Raw genomic sequence first — 25,184 nt, 5'->3', positions numbered from 1 at the left:
AAATACGCATTTAAATACCTGTTGTTGGTGGTGGTAGCACTATTTTATGTATTTATATCAAAGGGATAACAATTAGGTAACCACATGCAAATCAACAGGCAGACACTGGCCTTCCAGGTGGGAATTCTTTGGTGATCTGGGTCATGTCCAGGTTCTGGAATAGACCATCTGCTTCTGTGTATGAGTTTGCTCCCTGACTCACTGGGTGGCTTTGTTTTATGGCTTTGTTCATGGTTGGTTCCAATGCTACTTTGTCTTTGCCTTGTTTTCCCTGGTTAGAGAACCCATGAACAATACTCTCCCGGAGGCAGCTTTCTCATTCTTCTGGGAACATAGAATTTTAGTCCAGTGATCTATTTGGCAATAGATCTAATTAGCAATCTAGTTAGCAATCAACTAACAGTAAGCACTAAACTCACTAGCACTAACTATAAATTCAATTAACCAGAGAGATGCAAATAAGTAGCATTTACTTCATGCCATTTATAGGTATGGTGCAATTAGGTTCTAGAAGAGTTAGTGCCTTAGCCCTGAAGACTCAGAAAAAATTATTTCCTAAGTCCCATAGCTGCTGAGGGACAAGCCTGAACTCTGAGGACCTGCCTAGCACTCTCTGCTCATTCCAACCCCCAGATGCCTGATCAGAGGAGCGGCAGGCCAGCCTCCAGAAAACCAAGTAGTTTCATGCTTCATGCAGGCAGGTTGCACATCCCAACACAATGAGGTATTTCAAAGGAAGAAAATAGAAAATCAAAAATAAAAATTTTCAAAAGAAGAAAAGATGTGGAAAATAAACTACTAGCAATTAATGTAGGAAAGAATTGGTGATACCAACATTGTTCCCTACTGAATAATTAGCCAAGACACTAATCACATTCAGCCCAGGAAAAAGGATCTCACCAAATAATCACCTCCAAATAACTAAGCCATGTTGTTGTTAGCAATGCTTCCCAAGATACCACAGAATTGAGATGTCTCTGCCCTTTATGGCAGATGAGTACTGAGCCCTCCAGAGGCCTCTTTAAGAGGCTTTTACTGCCCTGTTGCCCAGTTGAGTCTGGGGATGGGAGGGAACCTCAGACCATTTATGGCTTTGGGCAAAGATTTTGATCTTTTCTCCAAGAAAATGTATCTCAGATTGTGACTTGGGTACTATGGGCACATATTCTCATGCATCTGTGGCAAGCCATTGTGACCTGTGCGGACAATAGCTCATAATGTCTAATTACTCTGATTACTCACCTTGGGGAGTTGAAAGCCTTGACTTCTTGCAGTGGAAAGTCAGCTCCTGTTGGCAGTTGTCCGCATAGTCAATGATGGTCTGGAGCTGGTCCATGCTCGCTATGTACTTGAAAAATACTGGATGGGGGCTTTCTCCGTTCAGACTTTTGACCTTTACCAAGTGGGAGCCGTTATGCTGCACTGAGGTCCACGCAGTGTCTGGTGGGCGGAAGAGGGGTTGGGAGAAAGAAAGTAGACCATAATGAGGATGGAATCATTAAATGTAAATATGGAAAGCAGAGCATCTGAACTAAGTTTTCTTTTATTTTTTTTGTAGTCATCAGATCTCTTTGCAATTAGAATCAATGAGTGGAATTCTCAAAATGTTTAACAGGAGGGATTCTCTTTATTGAAATTATAGGCAACATTGTCAGGTGGCCAATTTTTAAAATTCCGCATTAAAATACTCAAAGTTATAAATAGAACTTTATGGACCTAATATTTTTCTTTCTATTACTATAAGGAGAAAGCCAAAGGCTACTGTGCGTATATTTATCTTTTTACAAGTATATTTCTCATCTGAGCATCTTTTCCTCTGATAATCAAAGAAACGTGTAAAAGACATATTTGAGGAATAAGCTGCAAACATGATCATGCAAATAACAGAAACTAAGTACTTTTGACAAAAATTAACTAATAGTGTGTCAGCAACCTGTTCAATGGCCAGCACTAAAAAAAACACAGTGCCTAGGAATATGACTATCCCAGCAGTAACCATAGCTACATGAATGTCTGTTGGAAAATTCATATTTCTGTTACACTGATTACCTATATTTTTCAAAGAGATTTTAAAAACAATACACACTCCATAACGTTTATACCAGAAGAAAAACAACTTGACTTCTTTTATCTTCTCCTCAATATACATCCCACCATAAACACCTCCCCCAAATATACCTCCTACTATAAAAGTATAGAAGCTCCCACAGTATATAAGGCCATGGCTCAGTGGCTAAAAGGCTGAGTTCAAGCTACCTTAATTCAACTATCTCTACAACGTCATTTAACTTTCCTTATAATATGTATTTGATAAAATGATCAGTCTGCACACAAACTTTCTATATTACAGAGCAGGAAGCAGTCTTATTGAGTTTATATTATTTCTTAATAATTAGTATATGAGCAAAAGAGCAAAAAACCAAAACAATAACACAAGGAATTCACTTAGGGGTCCCCACAGGTCCCTATTCCTTTCCTACCCTGGGGATGTGGGTCTGGGAAAAACCTAACAGCTGTGCTGGTGCTCACAAACCCTTAACACATGAAATACATCAAGAGACTCAGGGAAAAGAACCCCAAGGGCCATGGAAAAAACTCTGATTCAAAGCATCATAACATATGCAAAGATTAGCGAGAACAGGAACAAACTGTGAGTCAACATGACCAATGCAGTCTTGTATTCAATTAAAAAAAGACTTAATGGATCACCCACCTATCTGCTCACTAGAGAGGGCTGTGAGTGTTCCCATGGCAACTTGAAATCCATAGATTTTGTTTCCTCCTTAATCACGTTTTCACTAGACATTTTACATTTCAACATTTTCCTGGAAAATTACTTAAATGGGTCTGGTATTATTTTTGGTAATTACCTACTCTCATTCACCCCCAGGGTTTCCTTCATCAAATGAAATGAAGGTAGAGGGAGTTATGCAGAAGACTATGTTAGGCTTGGGAATTCATCAATTCCAGTGCCACTGTGTCATTTATTTTCATGGCTTAGGGCACAAAGAAAAATGATGTGCCTGAATGGTTCATATAGGCTAGTGGTCAGTATGATAGATTTATGGTCTTGCATGGTTAAGGTATAATAACAGAAATCTTTTTGAGTGGAAAGAAGGGAACAGTTGAAAAGAACCTCAAAACTGCTCTTCTGAAAAATACTTTAAGTGACTGCTCTTTCTAGAAATATTATTTAAAAGACCCAAACAACAACACATTATATTTCTCTAATATTTCACAACATATTATTTTCATAGATTTCAAAACCATGAACCTTTGACATGCCACATAACCTTAATTTTCAAGCACAAGGAGACAGACTAATGAATTAAAGTGACCAGCATGATGCAAAAATTGTTGTTCAGTCGCTAAGTTGTGTACAACTCTTTTCGACCCCAAGGACTGCAGCATGCCAGGTTCCTCTGTCCACCACTATCTCCTGGAGTTTGTTCAACTAAGCTGTTATTCAACGTAGTCTGAAGCACAATTTTGGATCTGAAGTAATTAATTTTGGTGGTGGTGGTGGTTTAGTCACTAAGGCGTGTCCGACTCTTGTGACCCAGTGGACTGTAGCTTGCCAGGCTCCTCTGTCCGTGGGATTCTCCAGGCAAGAATACTGGAGTGGGTTGCCATTTCCTTCTCCAAGGGATCTTCCTGACCCAGGGATTGAAGCCGGGTCTCCCGCATTGCATCGTGAAGCACAGGGAAGCCTGGGCATGCTGCAGTCTACGGGGTTGCAAAGAGTCAGACACGACTTAGCGACTGAACAACAACAACAATAGAGACCCAAGACAGCCTTCTTAGAAATTGTGTTACTTTACAGAGAGAAATATCATTACAACTAGCTTTCACTTTTTATTCACCTCAACCCTTTTGCCACACAGATAAGGAAATGGAAGTCTAGAAAGACTCACTTGCAGAACTAAATTCATGAAACTATGTAACTTAGCCACACATTTCTAAGTAATACAGTGTAAGTCACTGAGCTTTCTGAGTAAACTTCTCAAAGAGTGCTAAGGTCTGTAATTTTCCCAGACAGTCTTACTCACCTGAGCCCTCTCCTATATTTCCAGTGAAAATAGAACTGGATCCTGGTCATTTACGTGCTCATAGGGCCAGTAAAGGCCAAGCCCACTGCTCCAGATGTTCGGAGGGTGTCCTGAGGAAGATGATGGTCAGCTCTCACCTGGTGCTGCCCTAGATTGCAGAGGCCCTGGTCCCTGCCATGTCATTTGTTTGTCAAAGCTGAGGATGACTGGTGTGTGCATTTTACTGAAGGGAAGGGATAACAGCTCTAAGGAAACAGCTGCCAGGCCCTGGGGGGCCCAGAGACGGCATTCATCCTGGCCCCACATCTCGGGTCCCTCCTGATAAATATTTATAGGGTTGCCCTTCCTGCCATAATTCTGGGGCCTTAAGGCTTTTCTGACTTACTTTAATATTTTGAACACAAGAAAATGTTATAGGATACAACTTGATAGCTTCAAGGGAATGTAGCTACTTCACAGCCTTCTTTCTTGGGATTTCAGAGGATGATGCTTTCACTTACTAGGTCACGCTGAATGTGTGTCTGCTCATTCATAAGGGCAGACACCTGCTATTTAACAAGAATGGACATTTACTCAACATGACTTACATTGTCTTCAGGCAATACACATATGTGCCTGGCCCTGTATCCGGAACCTCCTAGGAACTCAGTTATTGGAAGATATTAGTCCCTCCCCTTGTGTGTCAGCCCGTCATACAGCTCCAGAGCAAAATAATTTTCTCAGAGAGTACATTATATAATTCATTCATAAAATTAGATACAGACAGAGTACAGGATCATGGTCAATAAGAGATACGGGTTATAATCTATGGTCTTGTTTAGTCACTAAGTCATGTCCGACTGTTTGCAACCCCATGGACTGTAGCCCACCAGCCTCCTCTGTCCGGGGGATTTTCCAGGCAAGAATACTGGAGTAGGTTGCTATTTTCTTTTCCAGGGAATCTTCTTGACCCAGGGATTGAACTTGCAGCTCCTGCTGCATCTCTTGCATTGCAGGAGGATTCTTTACTGCTGAGGCGCAGGGGAAGAATGGTCTTAGAAAAGTAAAAAAAAAATCTCTGAGCCTCCAATTCCATATTTAGTAAATGCTGAAGACCAAATGCTATCGTTCTAGCCACCTTTGAATTCTAAGGCCGTGAACCAGGCATGTTTCTGGCCTAGCTGCTCTCTGAGCATCTATATTTTTAGTGTTCATCCAGACCGTTCACTATGTCCACCCACAAGGTTGGGGCAGACTGCGTGGCTGACAGAAAAGCAGGAAAATAAGCTTTCCTGAAGCATTTGTTTTTTTACCCTTTGGACACAATGACTGGACCTGCCCCAGAAATTCTGCATCTCCAACCACACCACGCTGAATGTTTTATGAACTACCTTTAGAAGTGTCAAGAGGCAAGTCAGAATAATGTCTCCCCAGTGAAGGTGGAAAAGAGTTCTTTCCAGGCAAAAGCCAGTATAAAAGAAATGTAGGTTCACTATGTACGATAATCATCAAAGTGCAGCTCTTCTTTCATTTTCCTTAAAAATTCCAACATTTCAACTTTAAAAAAAAATTTGTAAGAAACACTAGTTCCAAACAAAACTTGCCACATGTAATGAATGCACAATAATGCTATGCTTCCTGCCACTCTCAATTTTCAAGAGCAGAGCAGAGAACAATGAAATCCCAACTTTTTATAAGCAAAGAAAATACATGTTGCAGCAACTATGCATTTACTCATGAAAGAACTCCCCAGTCTATACTTACCACCTCTTTTTGACAAATTTCCAACAAGGGCTCATATCTACTTAAAATAGCAAATGTAGAACTTATGATATTCATAACATTGTTAGTTAGTTGAATTAACATCTGTCTATCTCACTCATCTGAAGGTCTATGAGAACAGTTAATTTCCCTTTCATTCCTCACATATAGCTTAGTGTCTACAAGTTCGTAGTATAAAGTGTGTATGATTGAATTAATGCATGAACTGAATGGATAACTGAAAAGGCAGCTGTTTGGTTAAGCCGAGACAGGAATTCTAGCAAAGAGAGAAGAAAGGAAGAAAATGTATACTAATAGTTAAACACATAGCAGTGTGGGGCTATCAGCACCCAGTCTATAGAGGACTTAAGAAAATAGCTTGACAGAACCCCCTCTCTTTACTGCTTACATCTCTTATAAGCATTCTTATATTAACAAATCTACTTCTCACCTCCCCAAAAGTAGCTTGTGTTGTGTGTAAGACAGCTGGACTGACTGCCCTTTGCTAAACCACAGTGCTGGAGACCTGACACAATTTCTGACACAGGAAAATGGCTGTTGAAGAAACACAACTGCAGATATTTTCATCTCAAACTCCTAATTTATATCCTCCTTTCACCTTTGGTAACCACAATTTTCTTTCCCATGTCTGTGAGTCTATTCATATTTTGTACATAAGTTCACTTGTATCATTTTCTAGATTCAAAATATACATAATACCACTAGATAGTGTATTAAAAAGCAGAGACATTACTTTTCCAACAAAGGTCTGGGCAGTCAAAGCTATGGTTTTTCCAGTAGTCATGTACGGATGTGAGAGTTGGACCATAAAGAAGGCTGAGCACTGAAGAAGTGATGCTTTCGAACTGTGGTGCTGGAGAAGACTCTTGAGCGTCCTTTGGACAGCAAGATCAAACCAGTCAATCCTAAAGGAAATCAACCCTGAATATTCATTGGAAAGACTGATGCTGAAGCTCCAATACGCTGGCCACCTAAAGCGAAGAACCAACTCATTGGAAAAGACTCTGATGCTGGGAAAGATTGAGGGCAGGAGGAGAAGGGGGTGACAGAGGATGAGATGGTTGGATGGCATCACCGACTCAGCGGACATGAGTTTGAGCAAACTCTGGGAGAGAGTGAAGGACAGGGAGGCCTGGCATACTGCAGTCCATGGGGTTGCAGAGAGTCGGACACGACTGAGCAACTGAACCAACAACAAAATACACACTACTATATATAAAATAGATAATCAACAAGGACCTACTATATAACACAGGGAACTATATTCAATATTTTGTAATAATCTATAAGGGGAAAAAATATGAAAAAAATAGATATATATGTCTGTACTACTAAATCATTTTGTTGTACACCTGAAATTAACATAGCCTTATAAATCAACTGTGCCTCAATAAGAAAAGAAACACAACTGCTTGGTTTGCATGAAGGCGAGTGACTCAGCAATAATAATGAGTAAAAAGTGCTGCATTATTAACTGGCTAGTCAATAAATTAAGATCTGAAGATCAAAAAATTAAAATGGAAAGGGAGTAAAGGGCACCACACAATGGAGAAATAAAACTAATGGAGATGTAAAATTTTGGTGCTGCTATTCATTTCACAGTTCAAGCAATTATTCTGTCGTTCCTATTAACGTAGGTTGCTGTGGGTGAGGTCAGGGAGGCAACAGACCCAGTCCTCAGCTTGTTCTTTAAGCCTCCAGGGATTCTTATGGACCAGAAGTTGAGTCACTGCTCTGACCGCAACCCATTTTCTTCCAGCAACAATCATTCTCACAGTGCAGTGTCTGAGACCCAGTTTCTGAACCTCATGATTATGATGTTATAATAGCAAACAACTACCCTGGGGCTTCTCTGGTGGCTTAGTTCGCAAAGAACCTGCCTGCATTGCGTGAGATACAAGTTCGATCCCTGCATTGGGAAGAACCCCTGGAGAAGGAATGGCTACCCACTCCAGTGTTCTTGTCTGGAGAATTCTATGGACAGAGGAGCCGGAAGGGTCCATAAGGTCACAGTGAGTTAGACTGACTGAGTGACTAATACTAACATCCTGGGTATAGTGTGGACACAAACATCTCTGTCTCAGTGGGGAGAGATATTGACCTTCCTCATCTTGTCATCAAAGAAATTATGTTCTGTTCCTTAGTTTAGAAAGGGAATAGACCCATCAAAAAATTTTACAAGCTGTCCATTCAAAATAGTTTCATTTTCTGTCTTGTTTTGGATGTCTCAGTACTAAAGGTACTAAAAAAGACTTGCAGAGTGTCTTTTTGTAGGACTTTTTGTAGGTCAGAGGACTACATTTCTGAAGGCTATTACCAAGGATTTGATTTTACATTGGTTTAGAATTTTGTTTGGGGTATATTTTTCCAAGTGTTAGTACTTGTTTTTTTTTAATAATTAAAGAATATTTAATTGTCCACAGGCACTGCAGCCTTATGGAGAAGGAGAAATTATTATAGTGTAAATATTTCCAGGTTGGAAGAACAGAATCAGGACCCTAAGATCATTCCTCTAAGAATACAAAGACTTTGAGGGCGACTCATGTGACCCCTGGATCAGTAAGAACTATGTAGCTGTGTGTGTGTGTGTGTGTGTGGTCAGTCGTGTCCAATTCTTTGTGACCCCATGGACTGCAGCCCACCAGGCTCCTCTGTCCAAGGGATTCTCCAGGCAAGAATACTGGAGTGGGTTGCCATTTTCTACTCCAGGGAATTTTCCAGACCCAGGGATCTAACCCAAGTCTCCTGGATTGGCAGGCAGATTCTTTATCACTGAGCTATAACCCTGGCTCATTCCTTGGATTTTCTCCAGGAACAATCTGGATTTTTAAATTTTTCAGTTAAATATTTTGTTGCCCAGCTGTTGGAGGTAGTCATTGGTCATTTGGCCTATATGTCTTCAGCATACTGCTTTCTTTATGGCTTTGAGTTTTATAAAAATCCTTGGCATTTAATATTATTTGGAAATCTTCACTGAAATATTTAATTCCTGCACTCCATCTCCATGATCCATTTGATGCTCCATCTTAATTGCAATTATAGAACTCTTAGAACATTAATCTTTTCACATAGAAAGACTATACTAATTTCAGGAGTTTTAGATGAGAGTTAGACAACCACAAACTTCTCTAAAAAACTTAATTATGCAGAAGTCATAGTGATACAATAATCTGGACTTAATGTTTGTTCATTTGCAATGTAATATAAAGGCATAGTTACTAAGTATGCTTTAATAATATACATTTACATATCAATGTAAATCATTAAATGGATTTACAATGAAGGAATAGCAATGATTTTCATGAACACACACACACATACACATATACCTTAGTGCTCTTAAAACTTCCCAAGATTAAGTTAGAGTGTTTAGAAAATATTTACTTTAGAGAATTAATGTCTTAGACTTTATCTTAATACATGTGAACAATTCTTGTTGCATTGTGGACAAATCATAGCCACAAGGATTCAGTGATAGATCATGCAACCTCACCCACAGCAACCTACATTAATAGGAACAACAGAATAATTGCTTGGACTGTGAAATGAATAGCAGCACCAAAATTTTACATCTCCATTAGTTTTATTTCTCCATTGTGCAGTGCCCTTTACTCCCTTTCCATTTTAATTTTTTGAAGATAGAGGAGGCTGTATTCACTGAACAAAGCTCCTCAGCTTCACAACAGTTGTTTCTAAACCCGTGTACAAATAAGCATCTCTGGGCTGTGCTGTGTTCAGTCATGTCTGACTCTTTGTGACCCCATGGACTGTAGCCTCCCAGGCTCCTCTATCCATGGAATTCTCCAGCCAAGAATACTGGAGTGAATTGCCATGCCCTCCTCTAGGGCATCTTCCTGACCCAGGGATCAAACCCACATAGCTTATGTCTCCTGCCTTGGCAGGCCAGTTCTTTACCTTAGCACCACCTGGAAAGCCCTAAGCATCTGTAGAGAAGCTTAATAATAATAATACAGCCTTTCCTGGATGCTGCCAAAGGATCCTTCTGTAGAAAGCAGAGCTTCCCTAAGGGGACAAACATGTAGGGACCTGGAAAAGCCTCATCCTGCTGGACAGTGTCCACCAGGGACGGTAAAGCAAATGACAGCCTGCTGGTCAGGTTAATTTGTAAAGTCACAGTCCAAATTATATTTTTAAAAGTTTGTATTGCCAAGGATATTATAACCACCCAGTAGGCTTTAAGAAGATACATTACATTTGTTTTTATAAACAAGAGATCCCTACTATCTAATTAAATGACCAACACGCAAACCAAACTTCACATGCTCACAACTGGAATCCTGGTCTTCCATTAAAACATGGTCCTTCCCAAGAATTCTCCATCTCCATAAACAATAACTGCACCTTCCTTCCAGGGGTCAGATCCAAACATGGGAGGCCTGCTTGATGCCTCTCTTTCTCTCTGTCCATATCCAGTCCAGTGGTTCTAAAGCAATCTTTCTCCCCTTCTCCTCTCTCCTCCCCTGCTCCCCACCATCACCACCATCTTGGCTAAATTACTAAAGCAAAGTCCTAACTGGTCTTCTTGCCTCCCCTTGGTGCACCATGATGCTTAAAGGTCCTAACTGTGTGAGATCTGGACCAGCCCCTTTCCAGCCACATGACTTGAGGAAAGGCCACCTCCTGGTCCTTCCACCTGGGTCTGTCCAACAGGCCAGGCTCCCTGTGGCTGTAGGCCTTCTGCCCTTGTCTCCTCCCTCCCGCTGAAGGCTCTACCTTCTCTTGTCTCAGCTGCTGCTTTGATGTGATAGGTGCAAATGTCAACTTTCCAACTGAGTCTTTTCCTGATCCCTCTATTTAAAACTGTAACCCATCCTTCTGCAGTCTGTGCCCCATTCCCTGCTTTGTTCTGCTTTACAGCACCCACTGCCTTATAACATGCTACGTATTTGATTCGCTTCTGTCAACGGTTTGGTTCCCCACCCGAAAAAGCGCCCCCGACCATGGGAGGGAGGTGTTCAGATTCACAGTCTGTTATGACCCCAGCTGTGTCGGCTCAGGTCAGGCGCTGAGTACACGTGTTCGATGTTGTCAGAAATTTCCTTGCAACTCTTCAGTTTTGTGCATTAACTTGGACATTTCTTCACGTCACCCTGGGAAAGGGAATGATTCATGTCCTTGGCAGACAGTTTTCAAGGCCATCGTGTGTATAAATTAATCAGGATGGGTAATCAGTAGATTTTACCTTTTCCCTCCCTTATTCAGAGGTTTTTTCTTATCTCTAGGGTAAGAAACACATGCTTATATATCATCAAGTATTATCCTAAGTTAATTGAAATCAAAAGCTGAGCATCTGTTTTTACTGTCCCTTTGCATTTTGATAACTATTCTTGTCTAGGTAGGGACCTAGGTTCACTCTGAAGAGATAATAGCAATTGCAGGGAATCAAAATGTATCAGCTATTGCAGCAATCAGTATCAAAACAGAACACCTTTGAGATAGTTACACATTTCAAATGGGCTTTAGAAATATGCACAACTAAAGCTTCATGGCAAAGCTTAGATCATGTGTTCACTATGATGATTAAAATGTTTTTCTTTTATTACAACCATAAACTGGAGAAGATCAGGCAATCAGCTCTCGGTTATTCCCCTTGGCAGACTTACAAGCTTGACCTCAGCCTTACCAAACCTGCCAACAGTTAATTATCAACAAAATGCCTTTGGTCATTGAAACTTTACTCATCTTGGGACATGCTATTAGGGATTATTTCTACCTTTCTATGATTCTTGGAATTTTTCAATTTATATGGAACTCTGCTCATAGGATTAACCCAAGATAATATATATGAAAATCTTTAACATGCCCTAGACTTTTGTGATAATTAAGAACCTAATTGATATAAAGGAAATGTATTATTGGGATGGTAGCTTCTTTATTTAGCTTTCTTTGTTCTTGGCATTCACTTGAGTCATAGTAATGAAACCAAATCAAAGCAGAAATTGAATCACTTGAAGGTTATAAAATACTGGAATCCAGTATATCTAGAAAGATCCTCTGGGCCATTTCTTCACATATTTCACTGATCACATACATTTCAGTAAAAGTAAGTTGTTGTATTTAACTCTGTCATCACACTGCAATATTCTGGTCAGTATTTATGATAAAATGTTTGCCCAAAAGCCCCAAACAGCCATACTCATATCCAGTGCAATGCCCTGGGAGTTCCTGCATCTTCTGTAACAACTTTGGGGGTGGTTTTGGGACTGGAATACATATTTGATTGAATTTAGATCAGATCACATATTAACCACTGCCAAAAATGCTTAGATTTTTTTTCATGTATGAAATGATAATAGGTATTGATATAAAAACCACATCAGGATTGTAAGCTATTCACAAACCATCATTATAAGTTTACCCATAAATAATTTCCTCCTTGTGAGATATGCAACCCTTCCTGAGTGATGTGGAGCCATAACAACAGAGAAACCAAATTATAACTAATTTATAGTTACCTAAGAACCATCTATAGTTGATTTTTTTCTGATAATTATCTCGGAATTTGCACTCAAATTCTGTGGTTGTTGAAATATCTGTTAGGGCTACACTGCTAGCGTAACAGAAAGTTTTCTAAAGGAGGTTTGTCCTCTTTATTGGGCAAACCTTATATGAGCATGGAGAAAAATTTATAGACACATATAGATACAGGTAGAGAAGAGGTATAAAAAATTTGTATCAGTTCTATCAGGGCAGTTGTCATTCATTGCAGTGGAAGTTTTGGTCCTTTGCGCTCCTATACATTTAGCAGAGAGTTTAAATTAAAAAGTTTTAAAGAATTAAAGGTGTCATAAACACTATGTAATACACAAGTCCTTTAACACATATTAATAATCAGGTTTTTAGGGAAGATGAAATATTATTTATATAGTTGCACATGAATAATGTTATTTGATGAAGTATATACACTTGGTCTGTGTGTTAGTCACTCAGTCATGTCTGACTCTTTGTGACCCCATGGACTTGTAGCCCATCAGGCTCCTCTGCCCAAGGAATTTTCCAGGCAAGAAGACTGGAGTAGGTTGCCATTTCCTAATCCAGGGGATCTTCCTGACCCAGGGACTGAACCCAGGTCTCTTGTGCCTCCTGCATTGGCAGGTGGATTCTTCACCACTGTGCCACCTGGCAAGTCCATATACACTTTAGAAACATTTATTATTCCCTAGATAAACTCAGGGCTTCCCAGGTGGTGATAGTGGTAAAGAATCTGTCTGCCAACCCAGAGACATAAGAGATGCAGGTTCAACCCCTGGGTCCAGGAGATCCCTCGGAGGAGGACATGACAACTCATTCCAGGATTCTTGCCTAGAGAATCCCATGGACAAAGGAGCCTGGTGGGCTACAGTCCATAAGAGTCACAAGGAGTCAGACATGTCTGAAGCGACTTAGCACATGCACGCAGATAAACTCACCTGATTACAGATTCAAAAGAATATAAATGGATATTTTCATAAATTTAAGAAGTGAACATTCTCCTAAGACTTTGGCACTTATTGACATGAACTAAGAAATAAAGTTTACCTTTTTATGTTGTAGATTAATAAACAGCGATTTACTGCTAATTTTTACATAAAGAAAAAACATTTCCAGGAAAATAATGACATAACTTTTAATTACCACTTCTTAACTATTTTAGAACATTACATTTAATACTTCTTAGCAATCACATTACAATTACAATCAAAATGCACATCTAAGTAAAGCTGCCACTAGGTAAACTCTGCTTATTGCATCTGGGGCTCAGAGGATAAAGCATCTGCCTGCAATGTTGAAGACCTGGGTTCAATTCCTGGGTTGGGAAGATCCCCTGGAGAAGGAAATGGCACCCCACTCCAGTACCCTTGCCAGGAAAATCCCATGGACAGAGAAGCCTGGTAGGCTGCAGTCCATGGGGTCGCAAAGAGTCGGACACGACTGAGCGACTTCACTTCACTTTATTGCATCTGGATTTTTCATACACAGCAAGTATTTACATGAGTTTGTCATTAAAAAAGCTTATTAGCATACCTGTCATGTTGCAATATACCAGGGATGGTTCCAGAGGGCCACTTCCATCTGAGTCGATGTAATAGAGCCCTGAAGAGTTTCCTCTGTGCCAGTGGGCTTCACATGACTGCTCGTAGAGAGCTGCAGAGGACAGAGGTCTCAGACAGGAACGACAATGGAATGAATCCCCCCATGGTGTTAATTAAGTGATGCTTTCCCCAGTGACACTCATTCTGCCTTGCTCTCAGGGACATTTTCTCTAGAGGAGTGTTCCCTGTTTCACTCAGGTAGCATAAAGATTCTCAGGCACAGAGTGAAAGATTTTAGGAAGTATCAATATGGGACATGTGGATCTGAATACCTTATGCTCTAGAAACACAGAATTCCTGTCAAAATCAGGGTAACTGGATTTACTCTAGTCTAATTCTTTGCTGTTTCAGAATATCTAAGCATCTGAAATGCATTGGCTTAATCTCCCTAAATGATCTGTTATTATCTAATAATCATGCTATTTTTAAAAAATTACTCAGTAATTATACTCTTTGTTTACTTAAGACAATTTCCGCATGAAATGCATTTTTTTCAGTGAGGTGGATTTCACAAATCAGCAGCTCTACTTCATTCCGTTTTTAAAGTTCATTTTAAAAAGAAACCTCCTAAAATGCTTGGAAATAATTATTCAAGAAAATCAAAATTCAAAGAAATATATATAATATATATGAAAAGTGTCTTTGTAGTTTCATTTTATCCTAATTCATAAATGAATTTTCTATGTATACAATGAATGTTTTACAAGGCAAGTGATTAGCATCTGCAGGTGATGAACTCAATTAATATTCAGCATGCATTTAAATGAATGATCAATTGAGTAACAGCTCTCTTGCACATCACCCTTTTGCCTTGACAGGAAAAACCCTTTGAAAACCTGAAAAGCTGCTATGGCTGCTGGGAGGGAAGTGTGGCACTGATTCTGGCACAGAGTTGGACTGGATCTTTAAGTTAGCTCTGAGGATCAAATCTGGCATCCACACAGAGAGACTCAGGTGGTAGTTAGACAAGATCCACCAACTAGAGTGATCCTAGTAGGGTATGGCTTTGTGCCATGCTATAATGACTGGATTATCTACATTTCTAACTTTGCCTATTTCAAATAATCAAGAAAAATACCGAGAGAAGTTTAGGGGTTGCTGTTCTCTCATCTCAAAGAACAAGAACATGAAGGGAATGCTTTTTGTCCAGAGATTCTATAAAGGAAAAAATCCTTTTATTAAATATGGTCAAGTATCAAATGCATCAAGTTAGATTGCCCCCAAATCAACGGCATGGTTACTATCTTTTACACTGATGGACACAGAGACACTGATGGAAAAGCAATACGGATTGCTTTTCCACCATGCTTGCATTTTGGCCACTCACGTCGACATTTCTATCATATATAAACATGGTCATAACCACCTAGGAAAGTGTCCAGAGGGATACACACAAATTGATAACAGTGTCTGTGTTGTGTTGAGGCTGGAATTGCCTAGAAAAACAAGAGTAGTGGAGGAATGACTTAGGAGAAAATTTGCTTTAAACAAGAACATACACATGTACTAATTGTGTACTTAGACTCCAAAATAATGGTCTTATGATCACTTACATTGATTTGGTAATATCTCATTTTCATGTGACTGATCAATTACAAAATTCCAAGAAAGTCAATTAAATTATTAGACCAAATCATGGGCCACACGCAAAAAATGTTACATATGTGTAACAGGATGTATAATATATATAAAATACATAATATATATCTGTTAGTTTTAAATCTTTATACTATAAAGTTGTTTGGAATGATGTTTAGATCACAGTTACTGATAGCATTTAGCCATCACTCCTTAATCATTAATATTCAGTTGGTATCTGCTTCGTATAAGTATGATGGAGAACACTCTAAGAAAGAGATTACCCTATTCCAAACTGTGACTCAGCCAAATCACATAGCTTCAGGTTTCTCAGATGTCTCAGTTCAGTTCAGTCGCTTAGCCGTGTCCGACTGTTTGCAACCCCATGAACTGCAGCAGCCAGGCCTCCCTGTCCATCACCAACTCCCGGAGTTTACCCAAACCCATGTCCATCAAGTCGGTGATGCCATCCAACCATCTCATCCTCTGTCGTCCCCTTCTCCTCCTGCCCCCAGTGCTTCCCAGCATCAGGGTCTTTTCCAATGAGTCAACTCTTCACATGAGGTGGCCAAAGTATTGGAGTTTCAGCTTCAACATCAGTCCTTCCAATGAACAACCAGGACTGATCTCCTTTAGGATGGATCTCCTTGCAGTCAAAGAGACTCTCATGAGTCTTCTCCAACACCACAGTTCAAAAGCATCAATTCTTCAGCACTCAGCTTTCTTCACCGTCCAACTCTCGCGTCCATACGTGACCACTGGAAAAACCATAGCCTTGACTAGACGGACCTTTGTTGGCAAAGTAATGTCTCTGCTTTCAAATATGCTATCTAGGTTTCATGCAAAGATGGGCTCGATAAAGGACAGAAATGGTATGGACCTAACAGAAGCAGAAGATATTAAGAAGAGGGGGCAAGAATACACAGAAGAACTGTACAAAAAAGATCTTCACGACCCAGATAATCACGATGGTGTGATCACTCACCTAGAGCCAGACATCCTGGAATGTGAAGTCAAGTGGGCCTTAGAAAGCATCACTATGAACAAAGCTAGTGGAGGTGATGGAATTCCAGTTGAACTATTTCAAATCCTCAAAGATGATGCTGTGAAAGTGCTGCACTCGATATGCCAGCAAATCTGGAAAACTCAGCAGTGGCCACAGGACTGGAAAAGGTCAGTTTTCATTCCAATCCCAAAGAAAGGCAATGCCAAAGAATGCTCAAACTACCGCACAATTGCACTCATCTCACACGCTAGTAAAGTAATGCTCAAAATTCTCCAAGCCCAGCTTCAGCAATACGTGAACCGTGAACTTCCAGACGTTCAAGCTGGTTTTAGAAAAGGCAGAGGAACCAGAGATCAAAATGCCAACATCCGCTGGATCATCGAAAAAGCAATAGAGTTCCGGAAAAACATCTCTTTCTGCTTTATTGCCTATGCCAAAGCCTTTGACTGTGTGGATCACAATAAACTGTGGAAAATTCTGAAAGAGATGGGCATACCAGACCATCTGACCTGTCTCTTGAGAAACCTGTATGCAGGTCAGGAAGCAACAGTTAGAACTGGACATGGAACAACAGACTGGTTCCAAATAGGAAAAGGAGTATGTCAAGGCTGCATATTGTCACCCTGCTTATTTAACTTATACACAGAGTACATCAGAAACGCTGAGCTGGAAGAAGCACAAGGTGGAATCAAGATTGCCAGGAGAAATATCAATAACCTCATATATGCAGATGACACCACCCTTATGGCAGAAAGTGAAGAAGAACCTCTTGATGAGAGCCTCTTGATGAAAGTGAAAGAGGAGAGTGAAAAAGGTGGCTTAAAGCTCAACATTCAGAAAACTAAGATCATGGCATCTGGTCCCATCACTTCATGGGAAATAGATGGGGAAACAGTGGAAACAGTGTCAGACTTTATTTTTGGGGGGTCCAAAATCACTGCTGATGGTGATTGCAGCCATGAAATTAAAAGACAAGTGCTCCTTGGAAGGAAGATTATTACCAACCTAGATAGCATATTTAAAAGCAGAGACATTACTTTGCCAAGAAAGGTCCCAGATGTCTAGGTCCTTTCAAATAAAGAGTTACCCTGGCAAATTCTTACTTGGCACTAGTATAGCAAATTGAGTCACAGGTAGGATTGCTCTGGCTGAACTTGTTTAGGGGCTATTTAGGGCATGAATCATCTCTCTTTGTCTTCCAAGAGACTTTGAGTTCTTCTGCAGAACCCTCAGTGGTAGGGACTCAGGGTTCTCACCCCATTGTCTGCCTCCCTGGGATTCACTTCCCAAAAGGACAAATTTATGTCAATCCAATTTCTGCCTTTCTCCTATATGTGGAAATAAAATTAAATAATTCACAAGGAAGAGTTCTTAACAGTGCAATGTATTCTCCCAGTAGGAGGGACTAAACGTGGTGAGTGAATTTTCATATCATGCTGTCTCTCTCTAAAGACCAAGAGGGAGGGGTGCTTTGAGAGAAGGGTTTCAGTAATGAAAAAGAAACATGGAAAACAATAAAACAAAAGCTTAAACAACAGCCAATAATTAGAAAACCAAGGACATGTCAGGGCTTTCTGCCATAAGTTTTTTGTAGATAATGGATTAGTCGTCCATAAAGATTTGTTAGCTTTAAAGATGAAAGAATAATTCTTCAGAAAAGAGACTGATGTTCTAAACAAAAGAAACACCAATGAGAGGTGATCGAGAGTGTGACATTGGGTAAACAACTCAGCTTCTCAAGTGCAAAACATAGATAATTGGACATTTATCTCCTAGAGTTGTTTCAAGGATTAAAGGAGTTGAAATAAGCAGAGAGCTAGAATTATGCAAGTACATGGTAAGTTCCAGTATATTAACCATCATCATCATCACCACCAACACCACCACCAGCATCACCAAAGAATATCAAGATTGCAAAGGGACCTGAGTGTTCACCTGGCTTCTCACTGATATTGAGAAACCCAACCAGGTTAGCTTCCACCCTGCACTTCTGAGATTCTTCCTGCTTAATTTTATAAACATTGTTTATAAAACATGAATTCTAGATTTTATTTTTACCTTTGACTATATTTTATTTTCTTATCCTTATTTTCTTTCATCTACTATTTTTTTCTGTCCTAGGATACATGTATTTCTGTAAGCTGCCTTACCACTCATATGAAATAATGCAAAATAAAAAGTATAAAAGGTAAAAAGTAAATTAAATAAATCAGACAAAAATTAATGTCCAAAGTAATTATTTTTGTTGTTGCTTTCTAGCACAGAGTTGCACAGACATGCACATATACACAAAATAATGGAAAGAAAAACAAAGCTACATGGAAATCAGGACAAAGGAGTGTGAGGCTTACAGGAATGGCAGGTTGCACCCGTGTAACCAGTGTGTGCACAGTCACAGGAGAAGGTGTTCCAGGACTGGGAGCATTCGCCCCCATGTTCACAGTAGCTGGGCAAACACCTAGGAGAAAGCAGACACAGCACTATTTCTCACATTTGGTCATGATAAATTGTATCTTAAAATGTTTTAATGAAAGATAGATAACAACAGTGAATTGACCAGAAAAACTTAACATGGACAACACTTGCTGGGTCTATCATCGAAATTTCCAAATGTAATATCAATTACAGACTAAAAAATCCATTAGATGCTACCAACTGTCATGTATTTGTGACAGGCAAATTTTCTACACATCTCATTACATCAGAAAACATGTTTGCTTTTTCACAAATAAGGCAAGATTAATTTCATACATGACTAAGGATATAAATTGCCTGCAGTGGCCACAAATAGCACATTTTCTGTCCTTGCTTCCATGTCCTTGCAGTGTGACCTACAGATACTTCCATCAAAAGGTATAGCTTACTTCTCCATCTTGAATCAGGGTTGGGCATGTGACCTGCTTGGATCAATGAGGCATCAGCAAACTGACACAGCAGAGGCTAGAAAAGTGCTTGGGCAGTGGGCTTTCTCTCTCCCTGAGTTTTGAACCCTGAAAGCACAACCACATGAAGAAACCTGGGCTGGTTCATGTGGTCCAGTCACTCCGGTGGGTTCAAAACCATAGGACAAGTGAATGGGAAGATTATAAGTCTTGCAGCTGTCAGCTGAACCCTCAGGCAACCACAGATGTACGAGACAGCCCAGCAGCAAATACAGAATTGTGAGATAAACAAACAGCTGCTGTTTTGGGCTAGTAAGTTTTAAAGGTAATCTATTGTGCAGCCAAAGCTAGCTGATGTATTATATATACCACACTGTAATATATTGCCATGTTGAGTTAGTACATAAGAAAATCATTTTAAAGAGAAGGAAAGAAGGCAGGAAAATGGAGACACTTTTTTATCCATGTAGTATCACAGTACCAGGGATTCTGAATGTCATCTACTTTAGTCAGACTGAGGATGCCCTCAGGAATTAGAGAGCACTTATGACTGAGGGCTTTATTTTTATTTTTCTCCGTATAATTGAGTAAACCACAAAATCACTCAGGTAAACCAAATAACCACTTACGTCTCATGGACACTGTTATATCTCACTTATCAAAATCAAAGGTGAGATTTAATGTTTGTTTATAAGATTAAAATTTTAATTGTAAGAAGGTTATTTAATTTTTCATTATCGAAAATAAATACTATCCTCAAAGTAATAGCAAATTGAATTTAAAAATGTATAAAAATATATACAACATAATCAAGCAGAATTTATTGCAAGTATAAAGTCTGCTCCAAAATCTGAAAAAAATAATTTGAAAATTAATGCAATCTATTACACAAATAAGCTAAAGAAGAAAAACTGTAAGTTCACATCAATAGATGCAGAAAAAGTATTTGACAAACTAACACCAATTCATGATAAAAAAAACACAAAACAAAAACAGTAACAACAAAACACCTAGGGAAACTAGTAATAGCAATTTCATCAACTTGATTAAAAAAAACCTTTCAAAACCCTAGAGCAACATCATATTATTGGAGAGAAACAAGATGCTTTTTTCTAAGTGTAGGAGTAAGGATGCTTTCTTCTAAGTGTAGAAGCAAAGCAAAGATTTGCTCTCACCACTCTTATTCAAACATCATACTAGAAGTCTTAGCTAATGCAATTAGACAAAAAAAGGAATAAAAGCTATGTAGACTGGGAAGGAAGAAATCAAACCATCTTTGTTCACAGATGACATTATTCTTTATGTAGAAATTCTGAAATAATAAACAAAAAAACTTCTGAAACTAATAAGTGATGAGAGCAATGCTACAGGATTATTTCTTATAAATGACCAATGAAGAACTGAAATCTAAAATAAAAAACACATACTGTCTTGATGACTGTGGCTTTGTAGTAGAGCCTGACTTCAGACTCTACTACAAAGCCACAGTCATCAAGACAGTATGGTACTGGCACAAAGATAGAAATATAGATCAATGGAACAAAATAGAAAGCCCAGAGATAAACCCACGCACATATGGACACCTTATCTTCGACAAAGGAGGCAAGAATATACAATGGAGAAAAGACAACCTCTTTAACAAGTGGTGCTGGGAAAACTGGTCAACCACTTGTAAAAGAATGAAACTAGAACACTTCCTAACACCGTACACAAAAATAAACTCAAAATGGATTAAAGATCTAAACGTAAGACCAGAAACAATAAAACTCCTAGAGGAAAACATAGGCAAAACACTCTCCGACATAAATCACAGCAGGATCCTCCATGACCCACCTCCCAGAATATTGGAAATAAAAGCAAAAATAAACAAATGGGACCTAATTAAAATTAAAAGCTTTTGCACAACAAAGGAAACTATAAGCAAGGTGAAAAGACAGCCTTCAGAATGGGAGAAAATAATAGCAAATGAAGCAACAGACAAACAATTAATCTCAAAAATATACAAGCAACTTCTGCAGCTGAATTCCCGAAAAATAAATGACCCAATCAAAAAATGGGCCAAAGAACTAAACAGACATTTCTCCAAAGAAGACATACAGATGGCTAACAAACACATGAAAAGATGCTCAACATCACTCATTATTAGAGAAATGCAAATCAAAACCACAATGAGGTATCATTTCACACCAGTCAGAATGGCTGCTATCCAAAAGTCTACAAGCAATAAATGCTGGAGAGGGTGTGGAGAAAAGGGAACCCTCTTACACTGTTGGTGGGAATGCAAACTAGTACAGCCACTATGGAGAACAGTGTGGAGATTCCTTAAAAAACTGGGAATAGAACTGCCATATGACCCAGCAATCCCACTGCTGGGCATATACACCGAGGAAACCAGAATTGAAAGAGACGCGTGTACCCCAATGTTCATCGCAGCACTGTTTACAATAGCCAGGACATGGAAGCAACCTAGATGTCCATCAGCAGATGAATGGATAAGGAAGCTGTGGTACATATACACAATGGAATATTACTCAGCCATTAAAAAAAATACATTTGAACCGGTTCTACTGAGATGGATGAAACTGGAGCCCATTATACAGAGTGAAGTAAGCCAGAAAGAAAAACAACAATACAGTATACTAATGCATATATATGGAATCTGAAAGATGGTAACGATAACCCTATATGCGGGACAGAATGAGAGACACAGATGCATGGAACAATTTTATGGACTCTGAGGGAGAAGGTGAGGGTGGGACGTTCTGGGAGAATGGCATTGAGACATGTGTATTGTCATATGTGAAACAGAGCACCATTCCATGTTCGATGCATGTGACAAGGGCTCGGGGCCGGGGCAGTGGGATGATCCAGAGGGATGGGAGGGGGAGGGAGGTGGGTGGGGGGTTCGGGAAGGGGAACACATGTAAACCCATGGCTGATTCTTGTCAATGTATGGCAAAAACTATTACAATATTGTAAAGTAATTAGCCCCCAAGTAAAATAAATAAATTTATAAAAAAAAAAAAAATAAATAAAATAAAATAAAATAAAAAACACAGCGCTTACATTAGCACCATCAAAAAATAGACTACTTAGATACAAATATAACAAGACATACGCAAGATCTATATGAGAAAAATTATAAGATTCTGATGAACAAAAATAATCTAAATAAGTGGGGATATTCCATGTTCATGGATAGTAAGATTCAAAATTGTCAAGATTTCAGTTATTCCCAATTTGATCTATAGAGGCAAAGAATCTTAATCAAAATCACTGCATGTAATTTTGTGGATGTCAACAAACTGATTCTAAAGTTTATATGTAAAAAAAGATCCAAGAGAATATCAAAAATGAAAAAGATCAAAGAACTAACATTACCCAACTTCAAGACTTGTTATAAAGCTATAGAAATCAAGGCCATGTGGCACTGGCGAAAGAACAAACAGGCTCATGGCACAGCATAGAAGGTCCAGAAACAGGTTTACACAAATATAATCAACTCATCTTTAACAAAGATGCAAAGGCAATTCACTGAAGAAAAGACAATTTTTTCAACAAATACTGCTGAAACAACCGGGTCTCCACATGCAAAAAAATAATGTTATAAACACAGGTTTTACATCTTTCATGGCAATGAACTCAGACTAGATCTCAGAATTTTTAAATGTAAAATGCCAAACAGTTAAGCTCTCAGAATATAACATAGGAGAAAATCTAGGTGACCTTGGTTTGGCAATGACTTTTCAGATACAGTTCACAAAAGAGAAAAATGGTACCTTGCATTTCAGTAAAATTTAAAAAATCTTTTCTATGAATCACACCAAGAGAATGAAAAGATTAGCTATAGACTAATAGGTAACTTTTGTAAAACATGTATCTAACAAAGACTGGGGTATAAAATACAGGAAGAACTGGAGAAAGAAATGGCAACCCACTACAATATTCTTGTCTTGAAAATCCCATGGACAGAGGAGTCTGGCAGGCTACACTCCATGGGTTTGTAAGAATCTGACACGACAGCACCTGAGCACGCATGCACACACTTAAAATTCAACAATAAGAACATAACCAGTTAAAAACTTGGGCAAAAGTTCTGAATAGATACCTGACTAAAGAAGGCACCAAGACTGCAAATAAAAATACAGAAAGATCTCCAGCATCATATGTCAGTAGAGAAATGCAAATTAAAGCAATGAGATAACACTACAGACTTGATAGGATAGCACAAATCCAAAAGACTGACAACACCAAATACCGGCAGGGATGAGGACAACAGGAGCTCTTATTCATCGCTGGTGGGAATGCAAAATGACACAGACACTCTGTAAGGCAGTTTGGCAATATTTCACAAAACTCAACATCTTCTTACTACATGATCCAGTAATTGTGCTCCCTGGTATTTACTCAGATGAGCTGAAAACGTACTTCCATACAAAAACCTGCATGTAAATTTTTATAGTAGCTTTGCTAATTGTGAAAACCTGGAAGGAACCAAGATGTCCTTCAGATGAATGGATAAACTTGTGATATATAATATTGTTTAGCACTAAAAACAAATGAGCTGTCCAGTCACAAAACACATGGAAGGCTATGTATGTAGCACATGATGTTATTAAATGAAAGGCTATGTATGTAGCACATGATTCCTATGCACGACATCCTGGAATTGGCACAACTATGAAGAGAGTAAAATGATTAGTGATTTCCAGGCCAGAGGTTGGGAAAAGGGAGGGATGATTGAATAGGTGATGCATGTAAGATTTTTAGGGCAGTGAAACTACTATACATGATACCATAATGGTGAAGACATAAGAGTATGCATTTGTAAAACCCCATAGAACTGTCTAACACAAAGAATGAACTATAATGTAAATCAGTGTGTATGTGAAAGTCACTCAGTCGTGTCTGACCCTTTGTGACTCCATGGACTATAGTCCATGGAATTTTCCAGGCCAGAATACTGGAACAGTAGCCTTTCCCTTCTCCAGGGGATCTTTCCAATCCAGGAATCGAACCCAGGTCTCCCGCATTGCAGGTGGATTCTTTACCACCTGGGAAGCCCATGTAAAGCAGGGACTTTGGTTAACAAGAATGTATCAATATCGGTTCATCAATTCTAATAAGTGTACAACACTGATGCAAGATGTTAAAAATACAGAAACTGTGTGTGGGGAGACTGGAAAAAGAAGAGATAGAGGAGAACTCTCTATACTTTCTGCAAGCCTAAAACTGCTCTAAAAAAATGAGGTGTATTAATTTAAAATGTTCATTGTAAGGGACTTAATACAGGCAAGTATATGAAATTTACTCAAAAAAAAAAAAAATATATGTGCGTGTATGCTTAGTCACTCAGTCATGTCTGACTCTTTGCAACCCCATGGACTGTAGCCCACCAGGCTTCTCTGTCCATGGGATTTCCCAGGCAAGAATACTGGAATGGGTTATCATTTCCTTCTCCAAAATATGTGTGTATAAATTTATAAATAATTTTACATAAATATTGTATTATTTTTCTGTTAGTGCCATAACAAATTACTACAAATTGTACTAAGAACAAGAGAGATTTATTGTAATGAAAGGAACTTTGCTTGGAAGACAGTACAGTGTGAACATGTAGAAATGCACAGAGAGCAATATACACCCCCTATTTCATCCCACTCTGCTCCCCTACAGACACTTATCTGAAAATCAGAAAAGGCAAAACAAACATCATTAGGAAGAAAGTAGGAAAAACAAAAGATGAAAGGGAACATCTGGCTATTTTATAATTATTTTCTCCTCTAATACTGTACAAATTATGCACCCAAACACT

General features: G+C 39.0%; 1 protein-coding gene across 1 annotated transcript in view; it reads right to left on the bottom strand.

Moving 5' to 3' along the window:
* LOC145514600 (contactin-associated protein-like 3) overlaps positions 1-25,184 on the bottom strand; it is a 207,104-nt gene that overhangs the window by 52,920 nt on the left and 129,000 nt on the right. The window contains exons 13-15 of the mRNA XM_081512732.1: positions 18,839-18,945; positions 13,836-13,955; positions 1,243-1,440 (exon numbers count right to left, since the gene is read on the bottom strand). Coding sequence (XP_081368858.1) covers positions 1,243-1,440; positions 13,836-13,955; positions 18,839-18,945 — 425 coding nt within the window. The remainder of the gene's footprint in view (positions 1-1,242; positions 1,441-13,835; positions 13,956-18,838; positions 18,946-25,184) is intronic.

The sequence above is a fragment of the Giraffa tippelskirchi genome, chromosome 1 (assembly GCF_054371585.1).
Source record: "Giraffa tippelskirchi isolate mGirTip1 chromosome 1, T2T-mGirTip1v1.2.pri, whole genome shotgun sequence".
NCBI classification, from domain to species: Eukaryota; Metazoa; Chordata; class Mammalia; order Artiodactyla; family Giraffidae; genus Giraffa; species Giraffa tippelskirchi.
This window is presented reverse-complemented; position numbering and strand designations above follow the sequence as displayed.